Here is a 27,907-nt window from a genome sequence, read left to right as displayed (position 1 = left end):
GGCAGACCGGCGGTATATAAGACTACTTTAAATTACGATATGATTGCAATTGAAATGAGCTTAGTCAATTTCTCAGTGAGATTAGATGACATTAAGGAAGATCCTACAAATGATATACAAATATGAACAAAGGAACATTGTTTACTTACATTATAATTATATATTGAAAATGCAAGGTGTTTACCCCTGAGTGTGCAACAATCAACCCCTGCCATCCCTGACCCTCTGTACCTCTATGGCCTCCCAATTCCATTCCAACCCCCAGGATATTCCGTCCTGACTCTCCTCCACCGTCCTCCTTCCTCCCTCCCCAGCTGTCATTCCTCCCTTGACTCCCCTCTCCCCTTCCCTACTTCTCTCCTGCTTCTCTCCCATAGCACCAGATTAGGTCTCTAGACTTGTCCTCTATGAAAGTCCCCTCCAAATAGGTGCTCCCCTGCTCCTCTAGAACTACTGAGGGCAACAATGCCTCCCTTGCGCCTTCCCTGGCTGATTTCTGTAACCACTCCTTTGCCACAGGCTCCTTCCCTCAACCCCTCCAGCACTACCCTGTGCATTCCCTCCTTAAAAGCCCTTTTCTGACCCCCTGTCCAGCTAACTATGCCCCTATCTCCATTACCCCCTCCCAGGCCAAATTCCTGGAGAAGATTGCCATCTCGCCACTGACCCATCACTCCGATTCTGTTGGCATTCTCTATGACCACCAGATTGGCTTCAGAGCTGCCAGAGGCACAGAAACTGCTCTACTGAACACCCATGATAGCTTACTCTCTAATCTTGACTCTAACTCTCCTTCCATTCTTATCCTCCTGCCTCTTTCCTCTGCCTTCGATACAGTCAATAATGCCACACTGATTAATCGGTTCTGTGACACCCTGGGCATCAAAGGCCTGGCACTGGACTTGTTGATCTCCCTCTTTTCCAATCAGTCCTCCCAGGTTCAATTAGACCCTTTTCTCTCCCACATTACACTCTCCACCTGTGTCGTCCCTCAAGGCTCTATCCTCTCACTGTGGCTTTTCAACATATACCTTACCCCCTTGCCCTACCTGATCCCCCCTTTCTCTCCTCACTTCCAGTGTTATGCAGACAACACAGAGCTCTCCTTCAAGCTTCCTTCTACTTCCTCCTCTTCCTCCTCTCTCATCCCTGACTGTTTGACTGCTGTTCAGGAATGGTGTGCCACTAATGAGCTCTGCCTTAATGCCAGTAAGACTGAGATCCTTCTCATTGGGACACCTGCTCCCACCTGCTCTCCCTCCCTCTGGCTGCCCTCTAGGGGTCCTCTCCCCTCACCCTCTTGTCAGACAAAAACCTTGGTGTCATCTTTGATTCCTCTCTCTCCTTCTCTCACATTGCAGACCTTACCAAGAAGATCCACTATCAGCTGCACTTCTTCAGCGGTATTCACCCTTTCCTCACCTTCCCCCAGAAACTCAATGGGCCTCATTATAAGGGTGGCGGTGACGGTATGAACGGTGCTGGTAAGGCACTTGCACCGTTCATACCGTCCCGCCCCATTACAAGTTCTGCTTGCGGGTTCCTGACAGCCCACCAGGTCTTACCTGGCGGGCTGTGCGGCACCCGCGAGCAGAACTCGTGATTCACCAGCGCCGGTAGTGAGCATGGCGGTAGCCGTGCCTACCATACAGGCATGGCTACCGCCATGCTCGTAATGAGGCCCAATGTCTCCAGAGCTCTGGGCCTCTCTAGGCCTGACTACTGTAATAGGTTCTTCTCAATCTTCCTTCATCCTCCCTCGGTTCCCTTCAACTAATCCAGAATAGGACTGTGAGACCTATTATTGGCCTCAAGCCCAGGGACCAGTTCTCCCCAGCCCTAATTTCTCTCCACTGGCTCCCTGGTGCTGCTAGGATCAAATTTATGACCCTCTGTATCATCCACAAGGCTTTCTGCGGTATGGGACCCCGCTACATCCAACACTCTCTCCCTAAAGGCCTCCCTGCTAGAGCCCTTCGATTTGCTAGCCCCAACTCTCTGCAAATCAGATGCTTCTCTAAGCAAACAGTTGGTGGGGGGGGGTAGTTGTCTCTCCACCGCAGGAGCCTTCCTCTGGAATGGCCTTCTGCCACTGACTTGAGCCGGATCTCCTTAAATTCTGGAAGCTGCTCAAGACCCTTCTTTTCTTCTCCTCCTTCACTCTCCCTCTACCCTGCTAACACCTCCACCTGCCTCAGTGATGGGCTGCCTGGCTCCCTCTAAGTACTACAGGGCCCCAGCCACCCCCACCCCACCCAGTTGCCCCCCCTTTCCCTGCACTTACCTGCATTCCTTGGCACTTGCCCTCTGGCCTCCCCTTAGCACTTGCACTTCTCCCCTTCTCCCTTTTCCCCACCTGAGCACTTCTTTTTCCGCAGACCAGCACTCCGACCCCCCCACCCTCCCTCACACTTCTTGTTCTGCACTTGCACCATCTCAATGTCACAAGGCCTAGTAGGGCTGTTATTGTATATTTCTCCCTTACCCCCACTCCCTCCCCCCACCACCTTTTTTGTCCTCTGGCGCCTTGAAACACCAATTATTGTACAGGCGCCTTACACATGTCCAATAAATCAAATCAATAAATCAGTGGCTAGTCTATATGAAAACACTGCCTAACTTGCTGAAAGGCATCATGTATTATTGAGAACCTGGCTGGTTCTTCTTAACTGCACCTTCAAGTATTTAAAAATATTTTGTTTTTTACAAACAAAGCACTTTGCACTGCTCTGATACCCGCTAGGATTGTTTGCCTAGTGCATAGAAGCCAGTTCTGGCACTATCAGCCCAGCTGGACCCTTTGCCTCTGAGAGGGACTATCATTCCTTTTGGCAGGCTACTCACACTCACAAAGTTTGCACGGTATTAGCACTGGGGCAAAGTTTTCCCTATTTTTAAAAACACTGGGACACATTAAAAAACCATTGCACCCTGACAAGTGCAGTTTGGAATATTAAAAGCACCAGGACTAAAATTGTCCTGGTGCTAGAAATATATATATAGCGCTTTTACTTGTGGTCACCTCTTTTAACATTGTAAAGCAAGTGAAGGTGAAGGGCTGTTATGGCTTATCGTCAGCTGGCATACACCCAGTATAATAATGGGGAATTAGGCAACTCACAAATGTGGGCAACTATGTATTCACACACTGAACAATGGCGGATTTGTTGCAATCAGAACCATAGAGTTCTAAACAATTAACTGTTAAGGTTTTTTTTCATGTTATGTAACTGTTAACTTTTTTTACGTTATGTAAGATGCACAGCTGTGCAGACCCAATCACCTTCAGTGCAAGGATATAAAAACACAAGGAAACAAACGTTTGGAATCATACTAGCCTGAGGAAGCTCGCGAGTCGAGCGGAACGCGTGGCGTTTTCCACCCGCTGTGGCTGAGTGCTGCATGACACCTGGTCAGCTTAGGTATTGTTATGTATGCTTTTTATTCTATGTTCACTCTTTTTGGATAAATAAAACGAAATTTTGAACACAATTTGAAGTCTTGTGTGCTTGGGCATTTTTTGGTAGGTGTTTGTGGGAGAGCTTTCTCCTCCCCAGCATTTTACCCTTCTGTTTAACATATATTGAGTGTAGCCTGCTCTAGCCCGGTAGCACCAGCTCAGTAATGAGGCAGAGCGCAATTTGTTGGCTAATCATCTGCTTTACTAACTTTCTATAAATTGCAGCCGCCTCCCGTGACATATTATTATGTTCTACATTTTAACATTTTTTGTTTCAATTATGATCACGGTTGAGCGCCCCTTATGTCATTAAAAGAGTAAGTTTATTATAAACGAACTTTTTGACAATTAAGAGGCGGAGACTACCTGAGATAGCCACCGCTGAAATTGTGGGTTGAGCTGTGATAAGACATACACATTTCTTTAGTAGTATTTGTCTTACTTCTCAGGGTATCATTGTGTTCTGAGTGAATCCATTCAGCATACAGCTGGGGCAGCAAACAGCCTTTTGCTGCCTCAGACATGGCAGACCAGGTGGAAGCAAAACGAATGGCAGCGGCACTGATTCTCTTTGACCAAGACAAAGCGGCTACTGACCTCACTGGTGATAGTAGCCTACCCGCAAGTCTTACAGTGCAGCAGAAACTTGATAAGTTGGAGAGAGTTAAGAAAAAGGAGATTTCCAAGTGGTGGGAAGCCATGACCCTACAAATGTACTTGGAAGCACAACGCATTCCAAGGGGACTAAGAATACTAACAATACCCACATTTGAAGATATGGACCCCCAGCTCATAGAAGAGTGGACTACACACACAAATACCTGTTCATCTCGAATGATGGAGAGCCTTATTAAATATGCCAAATTGGATAGGCTCAAATTGATCACGGAGATAGAAAACATGGAAGAAACCTTATTCTCCTCAGAAGATGGGGATGAGTGTAAGAAACGGATGATAAGAGTTGAAGAGAACCTTGAGAGATTTGAAGGAGAATTACGGCTGAGGAAACAGCTAAAATTCAAAAGAGACAGGTTGGACTATGAGCAGGGAAGAATATACACCTTTGCGAGAAGGTTTGATGGCCCTATCAAAGCAAGATTGGAGCAAAAAATTCCCAATATACCACAAACTGAAATGCAAGCGGAAGATCCGAGTAGTTCTGAAGTGGAGCTATCAGACACTGAAGGAGCATATTAAAAAAAATTGAATTTTTTAGACAAGTTCAAACTACTCCACATGGACAGCAGAATGGACAAAAGAGGACGGGGCCAACAAGCCAGTCGAGGAAGAGGACGAAGAGGAAGAGCAGGAAAAGTACAACCAGGCGAGGTAGTCGTGCCAAATGGGGACGATCAAACTGGAAGGGCAACAAGATCTGGGACCAAACCACGGGGGAGACCAAGGGGCAAGAAAATGAACAGTTGAAAATGTATAACATTTCGACAAGGACCCTTACTCAAATTGAAGAGTCAGTCCTGCTACTAGGTCTGTCATACAGCCCCACCCACGCTTATGACTATACATCTGCCAGGATAGATCTCTTCAAATTTACACGCAAACTGAAATTGACCAAATTTTATGCCACACAAGTTGGGGATACCAGACATAAAAAGGATCAAGATAAAGAAACTGCATCAATTTTGTCAGAGAGAGATTTGGGTACCCTGCTATGTTTAGATGAACTACAAGGGAATACTGATATATGCACTGGATATACAGATACTGTAGACAGTGATACATTGGCCGAACAGTTTGGAATCAACGCTAATGTGAGCTGTTTCAGCAACTTTAGACCTAAATCGGTCTTTTGTCCGAACATTGAATGTAGTCCAATTGATATCTTTGAAAAACTGGTAATTAAGGATTTGAAAGAATTGTCAACCCTCAATTCTGATGCTATGAAATTTAAGAATCTGAAAACATCACAAGTCAGCGCCTTGGAAACACTGCGTAAAGACCATAATATTGTTATTCGACCATCGGATAAAGGGGGTAGCATAGTTATCATGGACAGTATCAACTATAACAAGGAAGCCATCAGACAACTGAGCAATACATCATGCTATGAAAAAGTTGACAGATCTATCCTTAATACCACCAATCAGGAATTCCACACTCTGTTACATATTTGGAAAGAGCACGATTTAATAAATGAGGATGAATATTTCTATTTGAAGAACGTCCATCCCACTACTCCTCTCATTTATTTTAATCCCAAAATTCACAAGAGTCTTATAGATCCCCCTGGACGTCCTATTGTATCCTCGATAGGCAGCCTTTTGGAGAACACCTCGAGATTCTTAGACTATTTTCTCCAACCTTTTGTATTGAGTTTGAACTCATATATTCGAGATACTTCTGACTTGCTAACAAAGCTTAATGATGTTAATTGGGAATCTAACTTTCTTTTGGTTTCCCTAGATGTAGTCTCTCTTTACACTTCGATACATCATCAGTATGGGTTAAATGCATGTAAGCACTTTTTAGCGAGTAGATCTGTGAGCTATCGCCAACACAATCTCATGCTATTAGACATGTTGAGATTCTGCTTGGAACACAATTACTTCCTGTATGATAATGCTATCTATAGACAAATACAAGGCACTGCCATGGGGTCATGCATGGCACCAACCTATGCAAATCTGTATATGGGATGGTGGGAAATGACAGTGGCATGGAGTGAGGAGATGGAAGAATTCACCAAACACATAGTGATGTGGCATCGTTTTATTGATGATTTGTTTCTAATATGGGACGGTACTGAAAATGAATTAGAAAAATACATCTCTATTTTGAATTGCAACCCATATAATCTGGAATTGACTAGTACTGTCAGCAGAAAAGAATTGGTCTTCTTAGATGTGTTGTTTAAAATAGAAGAAAACATGATAAAATCTACACTCTATAGAAAGGAAACTAGTTCCAACTCTACCCTCCATGCCAACAGTCATCATCCCACATCACTCAAAAAATCCATACCATATGGAGAATTCTTGAGAGCCAAACGTGTCTGTAGTCAGGAGAAAGATTTCCAGGAAGAAGCCAAAAATATCGGCAGAAGGTTCGTAAGCAGAGGATACTCTAAAATACAGTGACAGAATGCTTTGAAAAAGCAGATAAACTTTCTAGAAGTATTCTGTTTAAACCCAAAATTAAACCTAAAGATGAGAAAATCAGGTTCATGACAGGCTTCAACCAACAAGCCCAACAAATAAGAGTCATAATGTAAAAACATTGGAACATTCTAACCACCGATAGAGATCTGTGTAGACTCTTAGAGATAAGACTGAGTGTTACTTTCCGCAGAGCCCCCACACTAAAAAACATCTTGGCGCCAAGTATGGTAGTGACTAAGAATGAATCGTCAAGTTGGCTCTTAGGAGAGAACAAAATGGGTTTCAGAAAATGTTGTAAATGTAAAATGTGTGATTTTGTATCTAAGAGACCATTTACTGGTGTTGATGGCAAACAATGGAAACACAAACATAGAATAACATGTCAAACGAAGTTCGTTGTGTATGCCATTACCTGTAGTTGTGGCCTGAATTATATAGGATCCACAATAGGCCCGCTCAAACTGCGCATCTTGCAACATCATAGGGCTATAAAAAATGGAGATCAAACCTATCCACTGGCAACACATTTTGCTGAACAACATAGCAATAATGTAAAAGAAATGAGTTTCCAGGGACTAGCCCATATACCACAACATAAAAGACTTGGCAATAGAGAACTCAAGTTACGTCAACTAGAAGCCAAGCTCATATGCAAATATGATACTCTGAAACCCAATGGTCTAAATATAGACTCAGAGATGCATGTGTTCCTATATGAATGAGGAATTAAACATTGATATCCAGGTGCTAATCTATATTAACCAACACACCTTGATATGTCCATTCATTTTGCATATATGATTATCATAAGTTTACAAACTATTGTCTATAGTTATGATACCGATCTAGGTAGACCCTCCCTCTTATTGGCTGTGTGTATTATATGAATCAACACACTTCAATATTCATTTAAATTTATGGATATCTGGATGTTTTACAGCCATACTTTTGCACTGAATAGGAACTCAGGTCTCAGCTTTTGTCTTATATTGTACTTTAATGCATTAGTCACTTTGTTCGATATGGTGACTTTTTACCAATCATGATATTGTTTTAATTTGTCATTGAGAATCAGACTGTCTATACCACAGATGCTCGCCCCGTGTAGTGAACACCATTGTTGTTTTTATATGGCCATACACTGGTATTGCCATGTTGCATTTATAGTGTGCATATATAGGGGGCCTTCACTTGAAGGCTTATTTTACTATATGGAAGCGGGCATTGTGGTTTCAGGGCAGTAGCAGCACACATTCGTTTTAGGGCATTTTATGCCACTAGCGGGAAGAGAGCAGCACTGTGAAGACATTTTTTCTATCACGGTGCAGCATTAAATTAAATAGGCGCACTAGCGCTTTTACTTGTGGTCACCTCTTTTAACATTGTAAAGCAAGTGAAGGTGAAGGGCTGTTATGGCTTATCGTCAGCTGGCATACACCCAGTATAATAATGGGGAATTAGGCAACTCACAAATGTGGGCAACTATGTATTCACACACTGAACAATGGCGGATTTGTTGCAATCAGAACCATAGAGTTCTAAACAATTAACTGTTAAGGTTTTTTTTCATGTTATGTAACTGTTAACTTTTTTTACGTTATGTAAGCTGCACAGCTGTGCAGACCCAATCACCTTCAGTGCAAGGGTATAAAAACACAAGGAAACAAACGTTTGGAATCATACTAGCCTGAGGAAGCTCGCGAGTCGAGCGGAACGCGTGGCATTTTCCACCCGCTGTGGGTGAGTGCTGCATGACACCTGGTCTGCTTAGGTATTGTTATGTATGCTTTTTATACTATGTTCACTCTTTTTGGATAAATAAAATGAAATTTTGAACACAATTTGAAGTCTTGTGTGCTTGGGCATTTTTTGGTAGGTGTTTGTGGGAGAGCTTTCTCCTCCCCAGCACCTTTACCCTTCTCTTTAACATATATATATATATATATATATATATATATATATATATATATATATATATATATATATATATATATATATATATATATATATATATATATATATATATAGTTTCATAATTTAAATGGGGTTTGAGTTCTATTTTTTCTCCTCCTGAACTGTAGTTTTCTTCTTAATTGCCAGTGGTTTCAAGAAGTCTTTAAATGATTCAAAACCTTGATACCAAGTTCCAAAATGCACCAGTTCTTTCAAAGTTGCATGGCTCCACCTCTGATTCCCAGAATGCAACAGCTGTTTTTAGAGTGATATGATATGAGTGCTCCGTGGTTGCCTCCAGCTCCTAACTATCAACACTCTAAATTGTAACTGCCTCCTTCTTCTCATTTGGTATGGACACCAGGATCTGTTGCATTGAGTTCCAAGATGCACCGCTTCACCAGAATGTCAGACTAGTCGCTTACCGGTTACTGGAAGGTTCCCTTCTCCCTGGTTCAGGCACCTTGTTGGTTTTCTTCTTTTGGTGTTTTCCCTCTACATTCGGCTAGGTGGCTTCCCCAGCTTTCCTGCTGATGTTTAGTGATTCTAGGTGGTCATCTCCACTCCATGCCCCGCTCGCTGAGTCGCTCGGGCACTTGAACGCATTCTGCACCCTCTTCTAGACCTCCCTTCTGTAGCATCTTCTCCTCACTGAGATGTTGGATTGGTCTCGGTCTGCTGTCTTGATGTCAGGCAAACAACCAGTCTCTCACAATCGGTCACAAACATAGCTACCTCACACACAGTGTGCCACAAACTTTATCTCACACCTACATGTCTAGGGGCCTCATTACGATCCTGGAGCTCCCGTAATGAAGGGGGCCGGTATGGGACCGGAACCTTTCATTACGGGATGCGCAATTACGAGGTTCCCTTTGCAGGACCCAGTGAGGACGCCTGGTAAAACCAGGTGTCCTTTCCGGGTCCCACAAGGGGAAGAGGGAGGTAACAACGGGACACTTGTAATGTACCCATTATTACCTCCCTCCCTGTTCCCATTGAGCCCTATGGGGCTCAAATGGGGATGGGTTCCTGCAAGGAGGAATTACGGGGTCCTCCTATGTCGGAATGACCCGGTAAATGCTCATTGCAGGAACCCAGTATTGGAGCCCGGTATGGAGGCAGCCATGGCGCTAATAGCACCATGGCTACCTCCATACTCGTAATGAGGCCCCGTAAGTATCCTTATTACACCTTTCAGTAGCTCTGGACACTCTAAAAAAGCCACTCTGTCAGGTGTTCGGTGGGGGACGGGGGGAGCGGTGCAGGAAACAAACGATCCCAGTGCCCAGTCCCTTATAAGATAAGTATGTAGGGCCAAGGGAAAGGTTGATATAAAAACTGTTAACTATATTAACTAGTTAGGGCCAAAAATAAAGTGGCTGTTATACAGGGAAATAGATACTATGATTTTAGTGGAATTCTTTGGTTGGTTGTTTGTTTGTTTGTTTGTTTATTTATTTATAATGCACGCCAGACCCAAAGGTAACCGGGCGAAACAGTTAAAGAATATGCAAAGCTTACAATGTTACAAAAGTCGGCAGTATACAAAGTTACAATATTTACAATGGTGCATAGATGTACATTTTACATATGTACAATGATACAGTGTGGGCAGATGGTTGAAAGCATATGCCGTTAATATACAGGATGACATCTATGTTTAAGTTATATACAAATATAGGACGATTTCTAATAGTACATATATGCAGTCCCTTTAGCTAAGGAATCGGCGGGATCTAGAGTGGTAACTACAGATTGTTAGAGTTGATGTGTTTGATAACGTTTCTTCTGAAGTGAGAAAATGGTTGGTCAACTCTCAGGTTGTGAGGCAAAGCATTCCACCGTTTGGCCTCTATCACAGGGAAGCTGATACCGCCAATTTTGGCAAGTTTAAATCTTGGTACCACCAGACAGTTAGAATTGACTGTTCTTGTCGGTCTGCTAGATACTTTTCTCTTTATTTTGTCTGACAGGTAGCTAGGAGCTGCATTGTTGAGAGCCTTGTGGGTCAAGGAGATCTTTTTTAGATGGATTTTGTCGTCAGTAGAAAGCCATTTATAATGGCGTCTGTCTGGAAGTACTGACAAACTCAAAAACTGTAACCACAAAGAAAAAGCAAGCAGTAACGGGAAGGGTATAGAGTCATCTGACCCCTTCGGTTATTCCCCATTTTGGAGGCCCAATGCATTCCTGTGGGGATTTCCCATTTTCCCCATCCACCATTTACTACATGCAGTAATTTTGCGCAGAGTCATCGTTTTGTGCGGGGGAAACTTCTGCCACATTCGTGTGGTATTTCAGACTTACTATTCCATTACCACCACTTTTTTACCACACTGCCAAACTCTAAGCAAAGCCCTAAGTGTATTTAAATTAGAAACAATTGACACAATATCACAGTGTTACATTGCAAGTCTGTATAGAAGTGCAGATTCCTCAGGCTACGATGAGCTGGGAGAACCTAGCCAGCATGTCATAGAATGGCACCTCGACAGGAGGCTTCACTGCCTTGCACTTAGGTTCACTGGCGCAGTGCAGATTTCTGACGCAGGGGTTGGATACGGACCCTTGCGTTAACAGTGATGCACTAAAGAAACATGTTAAAACCAAGAGCACTGAGGCCAATGGATTCAGTTCTGCTCAAGAAGATGAACTCAGGGTCAAGGGAAGCTATGAAATCAGGACCAGTGAGGCTTCCTCTAAGAACTTGTGAGCCTTGACTCCAATGCAGCATGGCCAGTCTAAGAGTCTGCATTACACTTGGCAGCACCTGTGTGGGTGCGACTAAACAGCGACTGGCAGGCCCTGCAGTGCTTTCCGCAAGACCCTTGTAAGCACTCCTACAATCTGAACTGGGCAAGGCATCTTACTCATGAAGTTAGAAGGAAGCTGAACCACAGGCTTCTGGACTATTCACCGCCAAAGTCCTTGGCAAACAAGACATCGGGGGTCATTACGAGGTAGGAGATAACCATTCCGCTATTAGCGGCATGGCTACCCTCTTACCGGGTACCGGGTCCGGGTTCCTTCAATGAGGAAATACCGGGCCATTCCGACCTTGGAGGGCCCAGTAATTCCTCATTCAAGGAACCTGGATCTGGTACATCCCCATTCCCATCTGAGCCCTCATAGGGCTCAATGGGAATGGGGAGCATGCTAACAACGGGCCTGTTAATAACGGGCCCGTTGTTAGCATGCTGGGCTGCTCGCGGGACCCGCTAAGGCCACCTGGTAAAACCCAGGCGGTCTTAGCAGGTCCCATGAGCAGAATTCGTAATGAGGCAGTAAGGGGTTGACAGCTCCGGCACCTTTACCGGCGCCGTTAACCCCTTACTGCCAGGGTCAGAATGACCCCCATCTTCCCACTACGTTGGTTGGATGCACAACCACAGTGATCCAGAACTGCAGCTCGATAAGGTCCTTCCACTCCAAACACGGGAGAGGCTAAAGGCCATGCACAGCTACTCAAGTCCCAAAAAAAAACCAGGGCGGGGCCAACAATACTGACAGCTTCCAGTGTCCAGCAGACCTGGCAGAGGAAAACGTATGGTCCTGAAGTCCTGGAGAGAGACTAGAAGGAGGCTACTTCTATCCCGGATTCTTGATGGACTCTGGAAGCTCTTGTTTTCAGTAGGTACAGGCCTCAACCTGGTTCCCAAGGAAGAGCTCTGGACCAGGCTTGGGGGTGCGAAAGCCTCTCAAGTGGTGCATTCACAGTATCATTAACTTGGCCGCCCTTGACTTTTTCCACAGAGATAGTAGATGGAAAGGGTTTCCCTTACACTCCACAACATATTATGTCAAGTTACAAGCATTGGGCCAAAGACCTTACGATACAAAACCTCATATAAAAGCTTGTTAAAAAAATCATAAAAGCTATACAAGTACTGTCAGAGAGTAAGAGGGAGAGAGAAAATAGGGAACGGCAGAGGGGTAGAAAACAAGAAGGAAGGATAATCGATCTGTCTGTGAACTCCTCAGCAGCCCTAATTGTTCTTTAGAATAGCCAATCATACATCAGGAATGGGTATGTCTTAACAGCATGGCCCTCCGAAAAAGAATGTTGCAGTTCTCTGTGTGACTTCAGAATAAAGTCTCCCAGAAGGCAGACCAGTAGATCAGATGTGTGTATATTAGGTCTACCTCAGACTACTTTCTAGCAGCTGTTGTTCTTGGCCAGTTGTACCACAGGCACATCATCAGGACTTGGTCAAGATTTTCTGCTCCTTTATTTTTACAAGTGCGTTCAGCTGACCCATCTTTTCCCAAGTTTATTTGATACCCATAGGTTCATCCTAGCTACTGCAAATGCCCTTCAAACTTCCGGATTTCTATGTAGGACTAAAAAAGCTTGAGGTTCCTGCATAATAAGATCTTCGTAGCTTTTATCCCACAGTTTCTTTGTTGCCATCTTCGTTTAAGAACACTTGGTCGACCAGATCATGGTCATTGGAAGTGACAGGGTTTCCGCTTCGGATGAGAGAAATTCTTTCTTATCATTTCTCTCTCAGACGCTTGTCGATTTCTGTTATGTTCCATCAATAAGCTGATTCGCCTCTGACCTAACTTTTGTGGCTGCGTAGACCATCAACATCTTCTACAACTGCTGGACCAAAAGGTACAAACCCGCAATCCACCTCCAGAGCTGAAGATGGTTAATCCCTCCTCCCTTTGCCTGGGAACAATTTCCCCATGTCCAATGTCCTGCCTGAAATACCTGGAACCCTTTTTACTGAACAATGGGGGGCATTCTTAATTTTCTGGTCCGGAATTAACATGCCGGTAATTCAGTTTACCGCCATGCTTCCAGATCTGCAAACTACAAGTTAGCTGCTGGGATGGCCTGATTTCCCCCCAGCCAAGAGGTTGAGGTAAGGCAAACACCCCAATGGCAAAAAACAGCCAGTATTACCGGCACCAGTGTACCAGCAATCCTCCCACAGAGCCCTATGGAACTCCATGCAATGGGGATTAAACTACCCTTACTGGCACCTGTAATCTGCCGGTAACTCCGGCAAACCAGGTGCCGGTAACAGTATTGCCGTCTGGTGGTATCCCACCAGATTTACCAGCGGGATATCACTAGATTTGGAATGAGACCCACCTCCTAAGCGTGTTGGGCTTCTTGGGAGCATCGAGGGGTAAAGAAATGGCAGTAAAGGAGGGGTGAACATAGCCTCATGCTGGTTTGGTGATGATCTCTGTTGGTGGCCCAAATAAATCATAGAGGAAGAGATGCGGTCCTGAGCACACAGAACAGGGTTCTGGACTGTGCTCTAGCAGCACAATGGAGCACCCAGGAGTTTCAATGGTAGCTTATAGAGCACAGGGTTCCCTGACCAGCTTCAATGAAATAAAGGTTTCGGTAAAATAGCTCAGTGGGTTGAGCGCTCGCTGCTGCAATCTGAGCGTGATCTGCAGGTCGCAGGTTCGAATCCCTACAAGGCCAACTCAGCTTTTCATCCTTCCGAGGTCGATAAATGAGTACCAATTTTGGTTAGGTGATATTTTATGTAAATATGTGCTCTGTAAAGCACTTTGGATTAAGGCGCTATATAAATAACACATCATTATCATTCGTTTTTACAAGTTCTGCACTAAGGTCAAGAATGAAATTCTGGTTTTGCCAAAATGTAAATGACATTTTAAAATGTGATAAACAGGTTTCGTTTGTACACAGACTTTAATCCCCACCACCAGCATCATTATGACCAGACCGAACGTTTTAGAGGCATTTCAAAGCACATTTTAAGTTTTCCAATGACACACTATGAAAGCAAATCTAACATGCACAGCAAACGGCAGGCATGTCTTCTTACCGTTGTACTCATGCGTACCATAATTCTTTCCCAAATGTGGGCTCTGTGACCGTCGTGCAGATGGAACATGCTCCTCAGGTGAGGGAAAAAAAAGAAGTGCACCCAGACAAACAACATATAGGCGAAAGACGCAGACGGATCTCTTCCCCAATGTGTTTCCATAGCAAAGAATGTGCACCTGGTTCGCCGCACGCATTATCACCATTGCCACACTTATGCACACGTTAACATCCTACCACACCCAATCTCATCACAAAACCCCTCCCCAAAAAACACGAACACACACACACACACATCCTCCCTCCTCTGCCCCACAGTGCAGCCTGCATCTGCATTTGGGATGCGCCCCCTGCCAAGGCACACCTCCTCCCTATGTTGCCTTGCTGTCAGATCTCCCACATGTGTGGTTCCACTGAGCTCATTGCTTGGTCCACCTTCCACTAATGTCACCAAAACTACTGACTTCACCGGCCTCCATTGTGTTTCCAGTGCTAAAACTCTTCTGTTACCGCCAGGCCACAATTGCTCCACAAATTTGGTCATTGTGCCTCAATACAAGTTTGGTGGTATCTGGGTGGTAAATCTGCTCTGATACTTGGTCTGGCGGTATTACCGCAGGATTACAAGTGGCGGCAACTGTTGCAAATCCCCATTCCATGCAGCCCATTGAACTCCATGAGGGGATTTGCAGGTATTATTGGTGATTTTTGCCAATAAGGCACCAGACTTACCTGCAGCTCTTAGCTGGAGGTAAATCAGGTGCCCCACCGGCAAACTTGTAGTTGGCCGGTGCGTTAAAGTGCCAGTAAACCTTATTACCGGCACTTTCTGACTGCACTGGCCAACTTGTATTGACTTTTGCCCGACTGCTGACCTGCACCTGCCTCCATGTCTACCCTACTTTATTGCTCCACTCACAGATAATTGTCCGCGGTTATAGGTTAAAGTTTCGACTCAAAAGGGGCGAATGACAAAAGGGTCGAGTCAATTCGACTGAAAAAAAGGATCGGATTTTTTTTTTTTTGGGCGTTTTACCTATACTAAATCAAAACAAAAAAATATACATTTTGAAAAAAAATTCGATCTTTTTGTTTTCCGTCGAATGCACTCTCACCTTTGGCATTCGATCCTTTTGATTTGGTAACTTTAACTGGACACCATTGTCTGCCCTCTGCAGCTCCACACTCTCATGCTGCCCCTATCGATCTCAGTTCCTCTGCGGTCCACGCACCCTTACTGTACCATGCTCCCTTACTTCACAGCTAGATCTGCACTTTATAAATCCAGTACATACATACACACCCACTGCAGAGTTCCACTGGTTCCACTACCCTCACTGCCACTGCCTGATACCACCTGCGACCTATATATCTCAGCGGCTAGGCCACACAGGCCCCCTGCGACCTTCACTGCACACCTCAATGTCTCCCCATGCCCTCTCCACTGCTGTGCCCCACATGTGAACCAAGTATGACCACTGCTTGTCCCAACATACCCTCAATGATGCACAGCTCCCAGAGAACCCTCATTCTTATTTTACACACATTTCTAGGAAACAACCAATGTTTTCCCTTCAAAGTATTCACCCAGGCAAAGGCATTTGAAGGAGGCTCAGCATTTCTGTTTCAGAAGGCTCTTGTGCAGCACTCTTGTGAATGAGGCAGGCCTCCACACACTCCTCATTATTCCCCACCGCTGGTCCCAACTGAGTCTGTGTGTCTCCAACTGCAGGACCCCAGCTTCGATCACAGTGCAATCAATGACAGGCTTTGTAAATCCTGGTGTTCCACCACTGCCTCACCCCACCCTGCCTCCTTTCAGCCCTCACTGTCCATGGCACACTTATTCCCATACTAATGAACCACCATTTGCACCTCAAGCTGTCTTCTGTCGCCCACTTGCTTTGCTTCACGTTTGCCCCTCGTTGCCCCTCACCCTCCTTGTCCTCACATTTTCCACCTCCTCTCACACTGCCTGGCCCAACTGTGGGCCTCATTCTGAGTTTGGAGGTAGCCATGGCGCTACTTGCACCATGGCTTCCTCCAAAACCGGGTCCGGCACCGGTCTGGTTGAATGGGGACTTACCGGGTCATTCGACCTTGGAGGACCCGGTAAATCCCCATTCAACCAACCATTCCCATTTGAGCCCCCATAGTGCTCAATGGGAATGGGGGAAGGCGCTAATAATGGGCCTGCGAATAGCAGGCCCGTTATTACCGCCCTGGTCCCTTAGCGGGACCCGTAAAGGACATGTGGTCAGACCACAAGTCCTTTACGGTTCACGCTAGGGGACCTCGGAATTGGGCGCTAAGGGATTACCCGCACCGGTCTCCTTAACGGTGCCCGGTATCCCTTACCGCCCAAGTCAGAAGGACCCCTGTGTCTAGTATGTTTGTAAGGTAGGACCCACTTGCTACTTGTGTAATCCCAAGTGCTAGCCCACTTGACCCACAAGTAACCAAATCACAGGGATACCCAGTCCTCCAAACCTTCCACCCATGCTGATCCTCACCTGTGATCCCGGTGCTATCAGATTCAGGGTCGTTGGACGGAGCTTCCGTATGTCCTCACTGGACGGCGATGGTATGGGAGAGATGGAGGGTGAGGGTGGAGCATCCATGTCATTTCCATCATCTTCCTCCTCATCTTCATCATCATCATCAATCATTTCAAATTCTTGAAAATCATCCTGGAAGGTGCAGATTGGGTGAATCTGCTCACATCTCTCCAGCACCAGGCAGTCCTGCCATGAAGAAAGCACAGAAACTCAGCACAGGCATGGCACCACCACCATGGGTTGAAGACACAAGGGCAGTGCCCATAAACACTTTAATTGGGGTTTAAAAGAGTAAGGGTTTTTGAATATGATAGGTTTGAGGGAGGTGATAATGGGGATACTAGCATCCAATGTTTTGAGAATGGCAATAATTCTATAAGTGGAGTTTAGGATGGAGCAATGGGGGTGTCCATAAACCCATTCAAGGGTGTATAATCATGCAGCCCTAACCATAGGGTATATGCTGGGAATTCTGAGGGGGATGATAGTGCAACCCAAACATCAAATGACTGAAGAGAGTGATCCCTTACAAGGGGCTAATCTAAGAGTGGGGGGGGGGTGCAAAGGGGTGCATACAAATCACATGATGATACAACCGGATAACAGAAACATTGCCATCATGGGGGGGCTGGGTAGGAGCAATGCGGGTGTCTGCTCATCACAATCCTAGTGTATACACGGGAAGTCAGACAGGTGGCCAATGAGGGGCTAATGTGCACATTAACAGCCAATAATGTGGTGTACACATGGATAGTCCTGTGAGGGCCATTGTGATGTTTGCATACACATATATCCCTGGAAATACTAGGCATCAAGTAGGGAGCTATTTTCCCTGAAATCCATATAATAGACACATATATTAACTTTCTACTGTGCGTTGTCTAATGGCAGACCAGCAGTGTTAGGTGAGGTGACGCATATGACACATAAAGTTACATGCATCAGGGAAAATGTGTACATGGAACCCTGGGTAGCAGTTTCCATATACTTTTCTTTGAAGTCTCATTAATATTAGGTAAGTGGGTGGGTACAAGCCATTTGTCATTTGGCGGTCTGACCTTATAAGCACAAGGGGATAGAGTTGGCACGAGCGCTAGTTTGAGAGGTTCATGGAAGAAGCACCATCACCCAAAACCAAGACTTGCCCTGTCTGGCTTCTGCTCTTGCTCCTCAGCAGATCCTGAAAACTTAATTCAGCCAGCACTAAGCCTCCAAGCCGCTGTCCAACTGCGCCCCACACCTGTGCTTCCCTATTGTATGAACCGCCCCCTGACCAACAAGCCCTGCTTCACACTATCACACAGCCGACTGAACCTGCTGAGCAATCTTATGACTTCACAGCACTGGTATGTAGAGTTTCTGTCTTGTCCTCTCCAAGGACCCAGATAAAACTTTTCCTGGCAAGTAATTAAGGATATCCGGTAATATTTTCCCCATATATATGGTCGCCATACATGATGTTCCCGGGAAAAGGTTGTGGCGACCTTATATATGGTGACCATATATATGGGGTCAAGGCGAGCGGGGTTCAAAGGGCTGTCCCCTGCTCCACTTGAGAAAAAAAGGTTTTGGAGGTTGTGGGGGTGTCCTGCGCATGTTCAATGTAATAATGTCCCTGCAAAAACCAGCAATTTTTTGGCGACTTTTTTGCCAACCGACATTTTACATGGAACCTAATTAAGGCCATATTGCATCTGTGTGAAGCTAATAAGCTTGCTCCTCAGGGACATCCTCTAATTTCATCTTTCGTTGATGAAGTAGGTCCATCTCGGTAGGTTAAGCAGGGCCCAGGTGCACTGCAGAATTTATGGAAGCAAAAGTGCCTTTCGCAGGTGGACAAAATTTTGGCGCAATTTCTTTACTTCCTCCTCTGAAATTGCACTCTTTCGAGAGCTGCAGAACAATAATCTAGTTTCAGAAACGAATAGTGTATTATTGGCACCAATTGACTTTTGCCCAAAATCATCTAGAAGAGCTCTTTAGCGAAATGAAACACTGCTTTGTTTTCCCTCCAACATCTACACTGGTTTATATATTCTCCCTACCCCTGGGTCTTATGCTTTCTTATGTGTTTTCTTAAGCCTCGACCCCATGGTCTTCATTCCTGTCTAGAGCCTGAATACATTTTTGCAAAGAGGAATTCATACAACCCATGCCTAAAAATGTGTCAATCACTCAATGTTTATGGAAGCAAAAATACTTCCATCCTCAAAAGGACTTGTGACCAAGAAGATGAAAATCCTTAGGAGAAGACAGGTATAATTCTGAGGTCTGAGAATAAGACAAGTCCAAGTAGCAATCTGGGAATGCTGGAGGTATGCAGGGAAAAGGAACCAACCTCAGCAAGTCGCAGGATACTTCTGATGTGCACAGCTGCAATCTGGGACTACCAGAGATATGCAGGGAAGCGGAACTACCCTCAGCAAGTCGCAGGATACTTCTGATGTTGAACAGCTGCAATCTGGGAATGCTGGAGGTATGCAGGGAAAAGGAACTACCCTCAGCAAGTCGCAGGATACTTCTGATGTGCACAGCTGCAATCTGGGACTACCAGAGATATGCAGGGAAGCGGAACTACCCTCAGCAAGTCGCAGGATACTTCTGATGTTGAACAGCTGCAATCTGGGAATGCTGGAGGTATGCAGGGAAAAGGAACCACCCTCAGCAAGTCGCAGGATACTTCTGATGTGCAGAGCTGCAATCTGGGACTACCAGAGATATGCAGGGAAGCGGAACTACCCTCAGCAAGTCGCAGGATACTTCTGATGTTGAACAGCTGCAATCTGGGAATGCTGGAGGTATGCAGGGAAAAGGAACTACCCTCAGCAAGTCGCAGGATACTTCTGATGTGCACAGCTGCAATCTGGGACTACCAGAGATATGCAGGGAAGCGGAACTACCCTCAGCAAGTCGCAGGATACTTCTGATGTTGAACAGCTGCAATCTGGGAATGCTGGAGGTATGCAGGGAAAAGGAACTACCCTCAGCAAGTCGCAGGATACTTCTGATGTGCACAGCTGCAATCTGGGACTACCAGAGATATGCAGGGAAGCGGAACTACCCTCAGCAAGTCACAGGATACTTCTGATGTTGAACAGCTGCAATCTGGGAATACCGGAGTTGTGCAGGGAAAAGGAACTACCCTCAGCAAGTCTAAGGATACGTTTGATGTGCAACAGCTGCAATCTGGGAATACCAGAGCTATGCATGGAAAAGGAACCGCCCTCAGCAAGTCGCAAGATACTTCTGATGTGCAACAGCTGCAAGCTGTAACTACCAGAGATATGCAGGGAAGCGGAACTAGCCTCAGCAAGTCGCAGGATACTTCTGACGTGCAACAGCTGGAAGTCTTGTTAAAAAAACACTGAAATACATGGAAGTCTTTGACTTCCTAGCTCCTATTGTTTGATGTTTTGGGGAATTTTTGGGACTCACAAACATTTCCATAAAGGGTGCAACGCAAAGCAAGTAATCCTGCCTGGGCAGACCCACTGCATCCAGAGGAATCTTTCAGGTCCAACCACCAATTAGCAGGGTAGGACTGGGGAATACAATTGTCTTAGGCACCAATGAAAAAGTGGCCCATAGTTGCAAATGGGCATTCATTCCTTTTGTGACAGACTGTTTGAGTGGTACCCAAGGGGTCGTTGTTTAGTCAAATGTGATACAAATTGTGCATTTTAAAGAACATTTATTCAGTACCATTGGTCAAAACTACTAGCCACATGTGGCCCACTTTGACCCAAAAAACTGGCCCACACTAACACATTGTGTTTTGGGTTCGGGGATTGCCCTATTGCCCTACACGCCAGTCGGAGCCTGCGTATCAGTGAGCTGTGGGGTTTCCGCAAGCTGTGGCGCCGCGTTCCTTGCTTTTCAGCATTGGCGTGGGGCAGCCGGGAGAGCAGGTGTGGAACATGCACACCTCCATCGGCCAGCACCGTGACATCACAAAGACGGCTGATAGGCACCACCTCCCGGAGTTGTCATTTTGCCATAAAGAACTGGATTTCTTCTGATTCTCTAAACATGCAATGGGCCTGATTGACAATGAATCATACGAGGGAAAATAAAAGCACAAAGAATATGGGAACCCAAATGGGAGCTGGAAGAACCTTTTATCATGACAGGTCTTTGAAGTGCCCCGCATCATGGCGTGCCCAGCTTGAGGGATAGAAACGAAAACGATAGGCGATTGATACTTCTGCTGTCCCAGTTAAAGAAACAGGCCCAGGTGGGTCAGACAGGACCCTTCAGTGCACTACACATCTCTCTGCACCCGTTACAGTACGGTGCAGGGGCAAGCTTTTTATTTGCATGCATTTGCTAATGGCAATGCACTTTCTGGTGCAAGTGCAAGGATGCACTAACACATGTCTACACTTGCATCGAAACAGGTTTGTAAATCCTCCCCAATGTGTCTAGGGCAGAGGTTCTTCTACGTTCTTTTTCTCTGTTGCACACTGGCCTTGCTTACTTTGTAGAAGAAAAGATTAGGTGGTGAAAAGGTCTTGCATCCCTTACATCTACTTAACATAGGGTGGGGTCCTGTGGCATGGGTCCATGTGGCTAGCCATGCCTGGTGTAGTGTTTAAGTAGGGCTGAAAAGGGGGTACACGGATATCTCAATCTTTGGACCTTAGCAGTGAAGCATGAAATAAGCAATAAATAAACATTTCACCAGATATTAGTGTGCATATGATTACTCATGCATATTGTGTGTGGAACATGTCACACTTTCTTCACGCCAGAAGGTGCTTTCTCGGAAGATCCTAAGTTCTGTGTTTGAGTCTCAGTTTTAGAATCTAAACTCTAGATTCTAAAAAAATAGGGCATCTAAAAATAGCACAGAAGATGCACTTTTTTTAGATGCCACATTTTTAGAATTTAGCAGGTCACCTTACTTTACAAAGGTGACCTGTGCTTTTCCAGGGTGGCTGAGCTGCAGGGCAAATGATGGCCGGAACACTTGTTCCGGGAACACTAATGTATTGCCAGCATCCATTTATTTTATTTATTTAATTAATTATTCTAACGTGCCACACGCCCCTAGGCCTCAGCACGCACATATAAAAGAAAACATTAAAAGAAGGCAGGAAGTAGACAGTGGATAAGCAGGAGGTAAGGTCGATAAGAGAGCAGACAAATGAGTCTGCTGAGTTGAAAAGAAGTGTTTTGATCACTTTCTTAAAGACCACAAGGGAGGACAAAGACACTGTTGCTAGGGAAGGAACATTCCATTCTTGTGGGTCGTGGGTGTCAAAGCAAGTGCCACCAAATGTCTTCAATCAAAAACGAATGTGAATAAAAGCGTGGTTGTCATAGGAGCGCAAAGCTCCCGTAGGTTATTTAGCTGAGAGTCTCATTATCAGATACTGAGGGGCCACTGAGTTCTGACATGTGTAGGCAAGAGACAACATTTTATGTCTGATTCTCTGTTTGATCGGGAGCCAATGAAGGCTCCTTCTAGAGTCAGAGACATGCTCAGATTTTGTTAGTCCAAAGATAGCCCTGACAGCGCCATTCAGGGTGGTCTGGAGACGACATAGGTTGGCTTGGGATGTTCTGGTGAGCAAACTATTACAATAGTCCAACCGTGAGTTGACTAGTGTGGTGGCCAGCATGGCTCTATTTTTTATGTCAAGATAGGGTCTGGTTTGGTGGAGTAGTTTGATGACATAGCCCCGGGAAGAGCGTATACTCGAAACATGTTGCATCATGGACAATTCTGAGTCAAAGATGGTTGTTTTAACTGTCTTACTAACAGGGATGCAATTGCCCATAATGGAAAAATTTGGAGTACGCGGTTTCTAGTTTCTTTAAATGAGGGCCGGATGCAACAATGAGAAGCTCAGAGAGTTGTAGGCCATCCATGTTTGGATTTCAGAGTAGATGTTATTCACGGTTTTATTGTCATCAACATATTTTCCAGTCAGTTCGAGTAAGATTTGGGTGTCATCTGCTTAATTAGCGTACCGGACACCCATATCGTCAAGAAGATCAAGTAAAGGTCTAATATAGATGTGGAATAGAGTGGGAGATAGGCAAGATCCCTGCAGCACTCCACACGTGGTGGAAATAGGAGAGGCAGTGGCCTTCTTGACAGCAACCCTTGAAATTCTAGGACCCAAGAATAATAGAATCCATGAGGATGCTTTCTCTGTGCAGTTGACAATGTTTTCTAGTCTTTCTTGAAGGAGCCTGTGATCAATAAGGTCAAATGCTGCATTAGCAATGCTGGAGAACCTTGTTCTACGATCGTAGTGATGTAGATTTAAGATCAAGTAGTGCTGTCTCGGTTCCATGTTGTGCCCTAAAGCCCAATTGATGAGTGCCTAGAATGTTATTGTGTTCAACGAAATTTTGCAGTTGCACACAGGCAATTTTGCCAATAACCTTCAAAAGGTACCGCACATTGGTGATTGTTGCAATAGAGGGATCTAAGGTGTTCTTCTTCATTAAGGGAGTTACCCACACATCTTTTAGTGCAGAAGGTACCGTACAGTCTCTAAAAGACAAATTCATAATTTCAGTATTCCTCGGGGTAAGTACATCCAAGGATTCCTTAAGAATGTCAGTAGAGTATGAGTCTCCAAGAAAGAAGTCGATTTAAGCTTCATGATTATTTCACGGACTTCAAGCTCAGAGCATTGCTGGTTCCTGGGATAGCATTTAACAATCTCAGGCCCTTAATAGACATTTTGAAATGCTAAACATAAGCAAAATAATTTCTATCCCTGCTCAAACTCATTTCATCCAGATTCAGAGAAAAGGAGCTGTGTGCTGCAGAATTATTGCTCATTGTCAGATTTAACCCAGAGCCACGAGGCAGGATTTGATCGACTGAAGTTTCTCCTTGCTGTCTGATCCTCCCAATGGCCCACCCTATGTCCTGGTTCAAAAGAAAGGAGCTTGGCGCTAAACACTTACCCCACTTTTTCAGCCTTCCCGGAGCCATGCGAAAGAAGTTGGTTGTTAAGTCATTCCTCATTATCTGACACTGCCCGTATTGTCTCAGGTCATGCATTCGAAGAATGGAGCGGTGCAGTTGTGTTGCGTCTCGCCAACACCGTGCATGAGTAAGGATGCTATCATACTGTTTTGACTGCGGGGAATGAGGAAACTTGGGTGCATACTTGTCAGTTAAAGTGGGGTTGATGTGTGCATGGTCCGCAGGACCATATCAAGGTATTCTCAGGGATTTAACCTTAGCCTAATCTCAAGTACTGAGCCCATTTACTTAGCGCCATGCACACACCCCTCAAGCTCACTCCAGGATTCTTCAATGAGTGCCTTTGGTTCATTATCATTGCCATGGCAGCTTTGTAAAGCTGCTAGAGGGCGTTTCTTATAAACTAAATTCATAACTATGCATAATCATGCCGCATGCAATGCAGTCCAGCTGTGGCTGAGATGTAGCAAATGAACGCGTTTAGAGAGCCTTCTGCATTTGGATAATCATTCCTCGTGTTGGCTTCCTTCCTGCGGCACACACATGCCAACTAGACGAGTGGCACAAGTGGGATGGACTGGCTACAGCCACCAATGCTCCTTTTGCATGGCAGGGAGAGGTGCGGTGCCCAGAAAGGAAGGACGCATTGTATAAACTAGGACATGGCTCAGGATGTCCTGTCCTCAAATGGTTATTTGGACAGGAAGCAGTGGCATGGCTGGCGTGTCCTTGCCAGGCTCTGTTGCTGGCTTCCAATCGCTGCTGCATAGAGTGGTCCTCGCAGCGCCCGCTCCACAGACATACCGCTACCATCTACAGAAGACCAGCAGGTTCTCCCCCCGCATCCTGGTTGCGAGGAAATGGGTTATAAAATAAATTGGACCTCAAAGTAACTTTCTCGAGGAACTTTCATCGAACCATATGTAGTTCATGTCTGCATGAAGTCAACAGCTCACAACCAAAAAGAAAATGGCCATCTTAGAAAACAAATACTTTGTGCTCAATTCATAGAAGCTAATTGGACTAAAACTTCATATCCCTCAGAAATTACCCAGTTGAAAAGCAAGACCTTCTTAGACTGTGACACCGGCCTTCCTTTTGTTCATAAAGGAGCACTCGGAAAGCTTTCAGCAGGGACAACATGAGCAATGGAGCCTGCTATTTCTGTCCTAATTCCCTGTGATGGAATAAGGCACTGCGTGGTTAACGGGGCATGATGAAACCTGGTCTGCGATGCCAACTTCACGGTTCCTTGACACCGTTGGGACTGCCTTGGTATTACATTGCAATAGTGCAAGTACCAGGGATTTTGACAGCAAAACCTGTACATGATGTGAGTACTTGGTCTGGGGATGACAACACCTGATATATGATATACCGGCTATATGATATGAGTACCAGGCACGTCATGACACCACCTGAGAAATGATAGTACTTCCGGGGCACATATTGCCAATCGCTGGCAAATGCTTGACTACAAGGGCATATGATGCAATTCCTGACAAATGCCTAAAGAGGTGCGTACTTAGCTTTTCTAAGTGATGTTTGGTATTACTATATTTCTATGAACTTTCTGTTTTACCCTGCCTAGATCTTTTTTCACATTATGCATGACTTTTATTGTATTTTCATTTAATTAAATGCTTCCTTCTGGGCTAAGTGTACGCTTCTGTAAAGGTTCAAATAAAATCATCATAAATAATCCGCCTGTGGTATTACATGAACAATGACTTTGCCCAAATTAGAGAGCGCCCAGAGAGTCAACTTCATGAAGTATGATAAGGCAACATGGCGCTACGGTTGTTACCAGTATCTCATGTGTCACAACAGCTTTAACCTAGCAGTACCACCATCAAGGTGAACGAACGAATAAAAAGAAGACGGGCCGGTGAACGCAAACTGCTGGTAGCCTACTGAATCGTGTAGGCCTGGTCACCAAAACCAGCCAGCGCAGATACACGGCAGTCTCTTGTTCAACGATACCAAAATCATATGAGTTGCTAGAAACGTCTGTTGATTAGTCGTTCTCTACTTGCCTGGCATGGTAGCCTGCGATGCAGTTGGGGAACTCATCACAGAAAGCTACCCTTAGTAACTACCCGACTGCCACCACTCATAGGGATGCTGCGCTTTTGGCGATAACAAATGCGTCACTATGATTGGTTGCATTATCTGGGCACAGGGTGAGGGTCTAGAGCAGGGACATTGTTATTGTATGTACCTTAGATTACCTCTTGCTAGTACAGCAGTGTGGTGCCAGGGAACAATGTCTGATTGGGCAAGTAAGCACTAGATCAGTGGCAACAATGAACAGTCGGTGGTCCAAAGCACGTACCTGGTTGTTGACCCACATAGCCATCATATTCAGACCAGGATACTAGAATTCGTGAGCCAGAGCTGCACTTAAAAGACACAAGTTTTTATAACTGCCCCGAACATAAAGCGCCCATTGAAAAACCATTCATTAAAGATGCCAAGTTGATGGAAAGCATGCATCCTCTTCCCAATGAGTCTGTAGATATATCTACTTGCTGCAGCGGGTCCACGCCTTTCATCAATCTCGTGTGAAGGTGCCTAACCTCACGCATTACCTGTTGAAAAGGTCCACCTTGTTCATGTTCACATGTAATGTGTATAGGGCAGTGTGCGGCTTCGGTGTGAGTCATGTGAGTCATGACACAGCCAGCAAACATCTTCTCAATCTAGACGCATGCATCCCCAAACATGTTTCATTGGGCCTCATCAGTGACAAGTAGCTTGAGTCTCTATATGCCCAGTAGGCAGGCGAAGAACGATGGTCTGGAGGGTTGCCCAGAGCAATGGCACAGGTTAAGATTAATTCTAAACCTTCCAGCCATTAACTCTTTAGTTTTGCTGTAGTCACCCTGAGTGGGACGGGTATGCCCAGTCGTGGGTTCCATACCTTCTGGGTCTAGAGACCCAAGCTACTCCTTACTGATGAGGCTCAGTGAGGCTGATACATGTCTGGGGATGGTTGTAGTCTCATGCAGAAAGGATGTGACCAAGCAGTTCAGGCTGGACTTCCCCCTTTGGTGTGGGACCAAGCCTGATTTGCATATGGTCTTTAAACCTTCCATCCATCACCTCTTTTGTTTTGCTGTAGTCCCCCCCACCCCCCGAGTGGGATGGGTAGGCCCAGTTGTGGGTCCTGTGCCTGCTGGGCCTAGAGACCGAAGATACTCCTCACTGATGAGGCCCATTGAGGCTGAGACATGTTTGGGGATGCTTGTGGTCTCGTGCAGAAGGGATGTGATAAAGCAGTCTGGGTTGGACATCCCCCTTTGTGGTGGGAGCAAGCCTGATTTGCATATGGGCTTTTCCCTTTTGTAACAGCTTGGCAGAGGAAGAACAATTGTCTGAAGGGTTGCCCAGAGCAACGTCAGATGTTAAGATTAATTGTAAACCTTCCATGCCTGCTGGGCATAGAGACCGAAGCAACTCCTTACTGATGAGGCTCAGTGAGGCTGAAACATGTCTGGGGATGGTTGTAGTCTCATGCAGAAAGGATGTGACCAAGCAGTTCAGGCTGGACTTCCTCCTTTGGTGTGGGACCAAGCCTGATTTGCATATGGTCTTTAAACCTTCCATCCATCACCTCTTTTGTTTTTCTGCAGTCACCCCGAGCCTAGAGACCCAAGCTACTCCTCATTGATGAGGCCCAATGAAGCTGAAACATGTCTGGGGATGTTTGTGGTCCTGTGCAGAAGAGATGTTACCTAGCAGTTTGGGCTGGACTGGCCATTTTGGGGTTGGGTCAAGCCTGATTTGTATATGGGTTTTCACCTTTTGTAATGGGTTTGCAAGCGAAGAACGATGGTCTGCAGGGTTGCCCAGAGCTATGCCAGAGGCTAAGATTCATTCTAAACCTTCCAGTCATCCCCTCTTGTTTTGCTGGGATTGTAGAACTCCAATCCCTTCAACCTGCTTATAGACATCGCTTTAGCTGACATTCAGCCACAGTAATGACAGAGATCGATAGGCTTTTGGTTACAGGCCAGCCGACGGTGGATATTTCCCTGTTGTGAA

General features: G+C 45.4%; 1 protein-coding gene across 2 annotated transcripts in view; it reads right to left on the bottom strand.

Moving 5' to 3' along the window:
- Window positions 1-27,907, bottom strand: part of MAPK8IP2 (mitogen-activated protein kinase 8 interacting protein 2) — a 451,558-nt gene that overhangs the window by 248,838 nt on the left and 174,813 nt on the right. For both annotated transcript variants that reach the window (XM_069629461.1, XM_069629462.1), the window contains exon 3: window positions 16,864-17,094. In XM_069629461.1, the coding sequence (XP_069485562.1) occupies window positions 16,864-17,094 (231 nt within the window). The remainder of the gene's footprint in view (window positions 1-16,863; window positions 17,095-27,907) is intronic.

The sequence above is a fragment of the Ambystoma mexicanum genome, chromosome 12, assembly GCF_040938575.1.
Source record: "Ambystoma mexicanum isolate Mex_15411 chromosome 12, UKY_AmexF1_1, whole genome shotgun sequence".
NCBI classification, from domain to species: domain Eukaryota; kingdom Metazoa; phylum Chordata; class Amphibia; order Caudata; family Ambystomatidae; genus Ambystoma; species Ambystoma mexicanum.
This window is presented reverse-complemented; position numbering and strand designations above follow the sequence as displayed.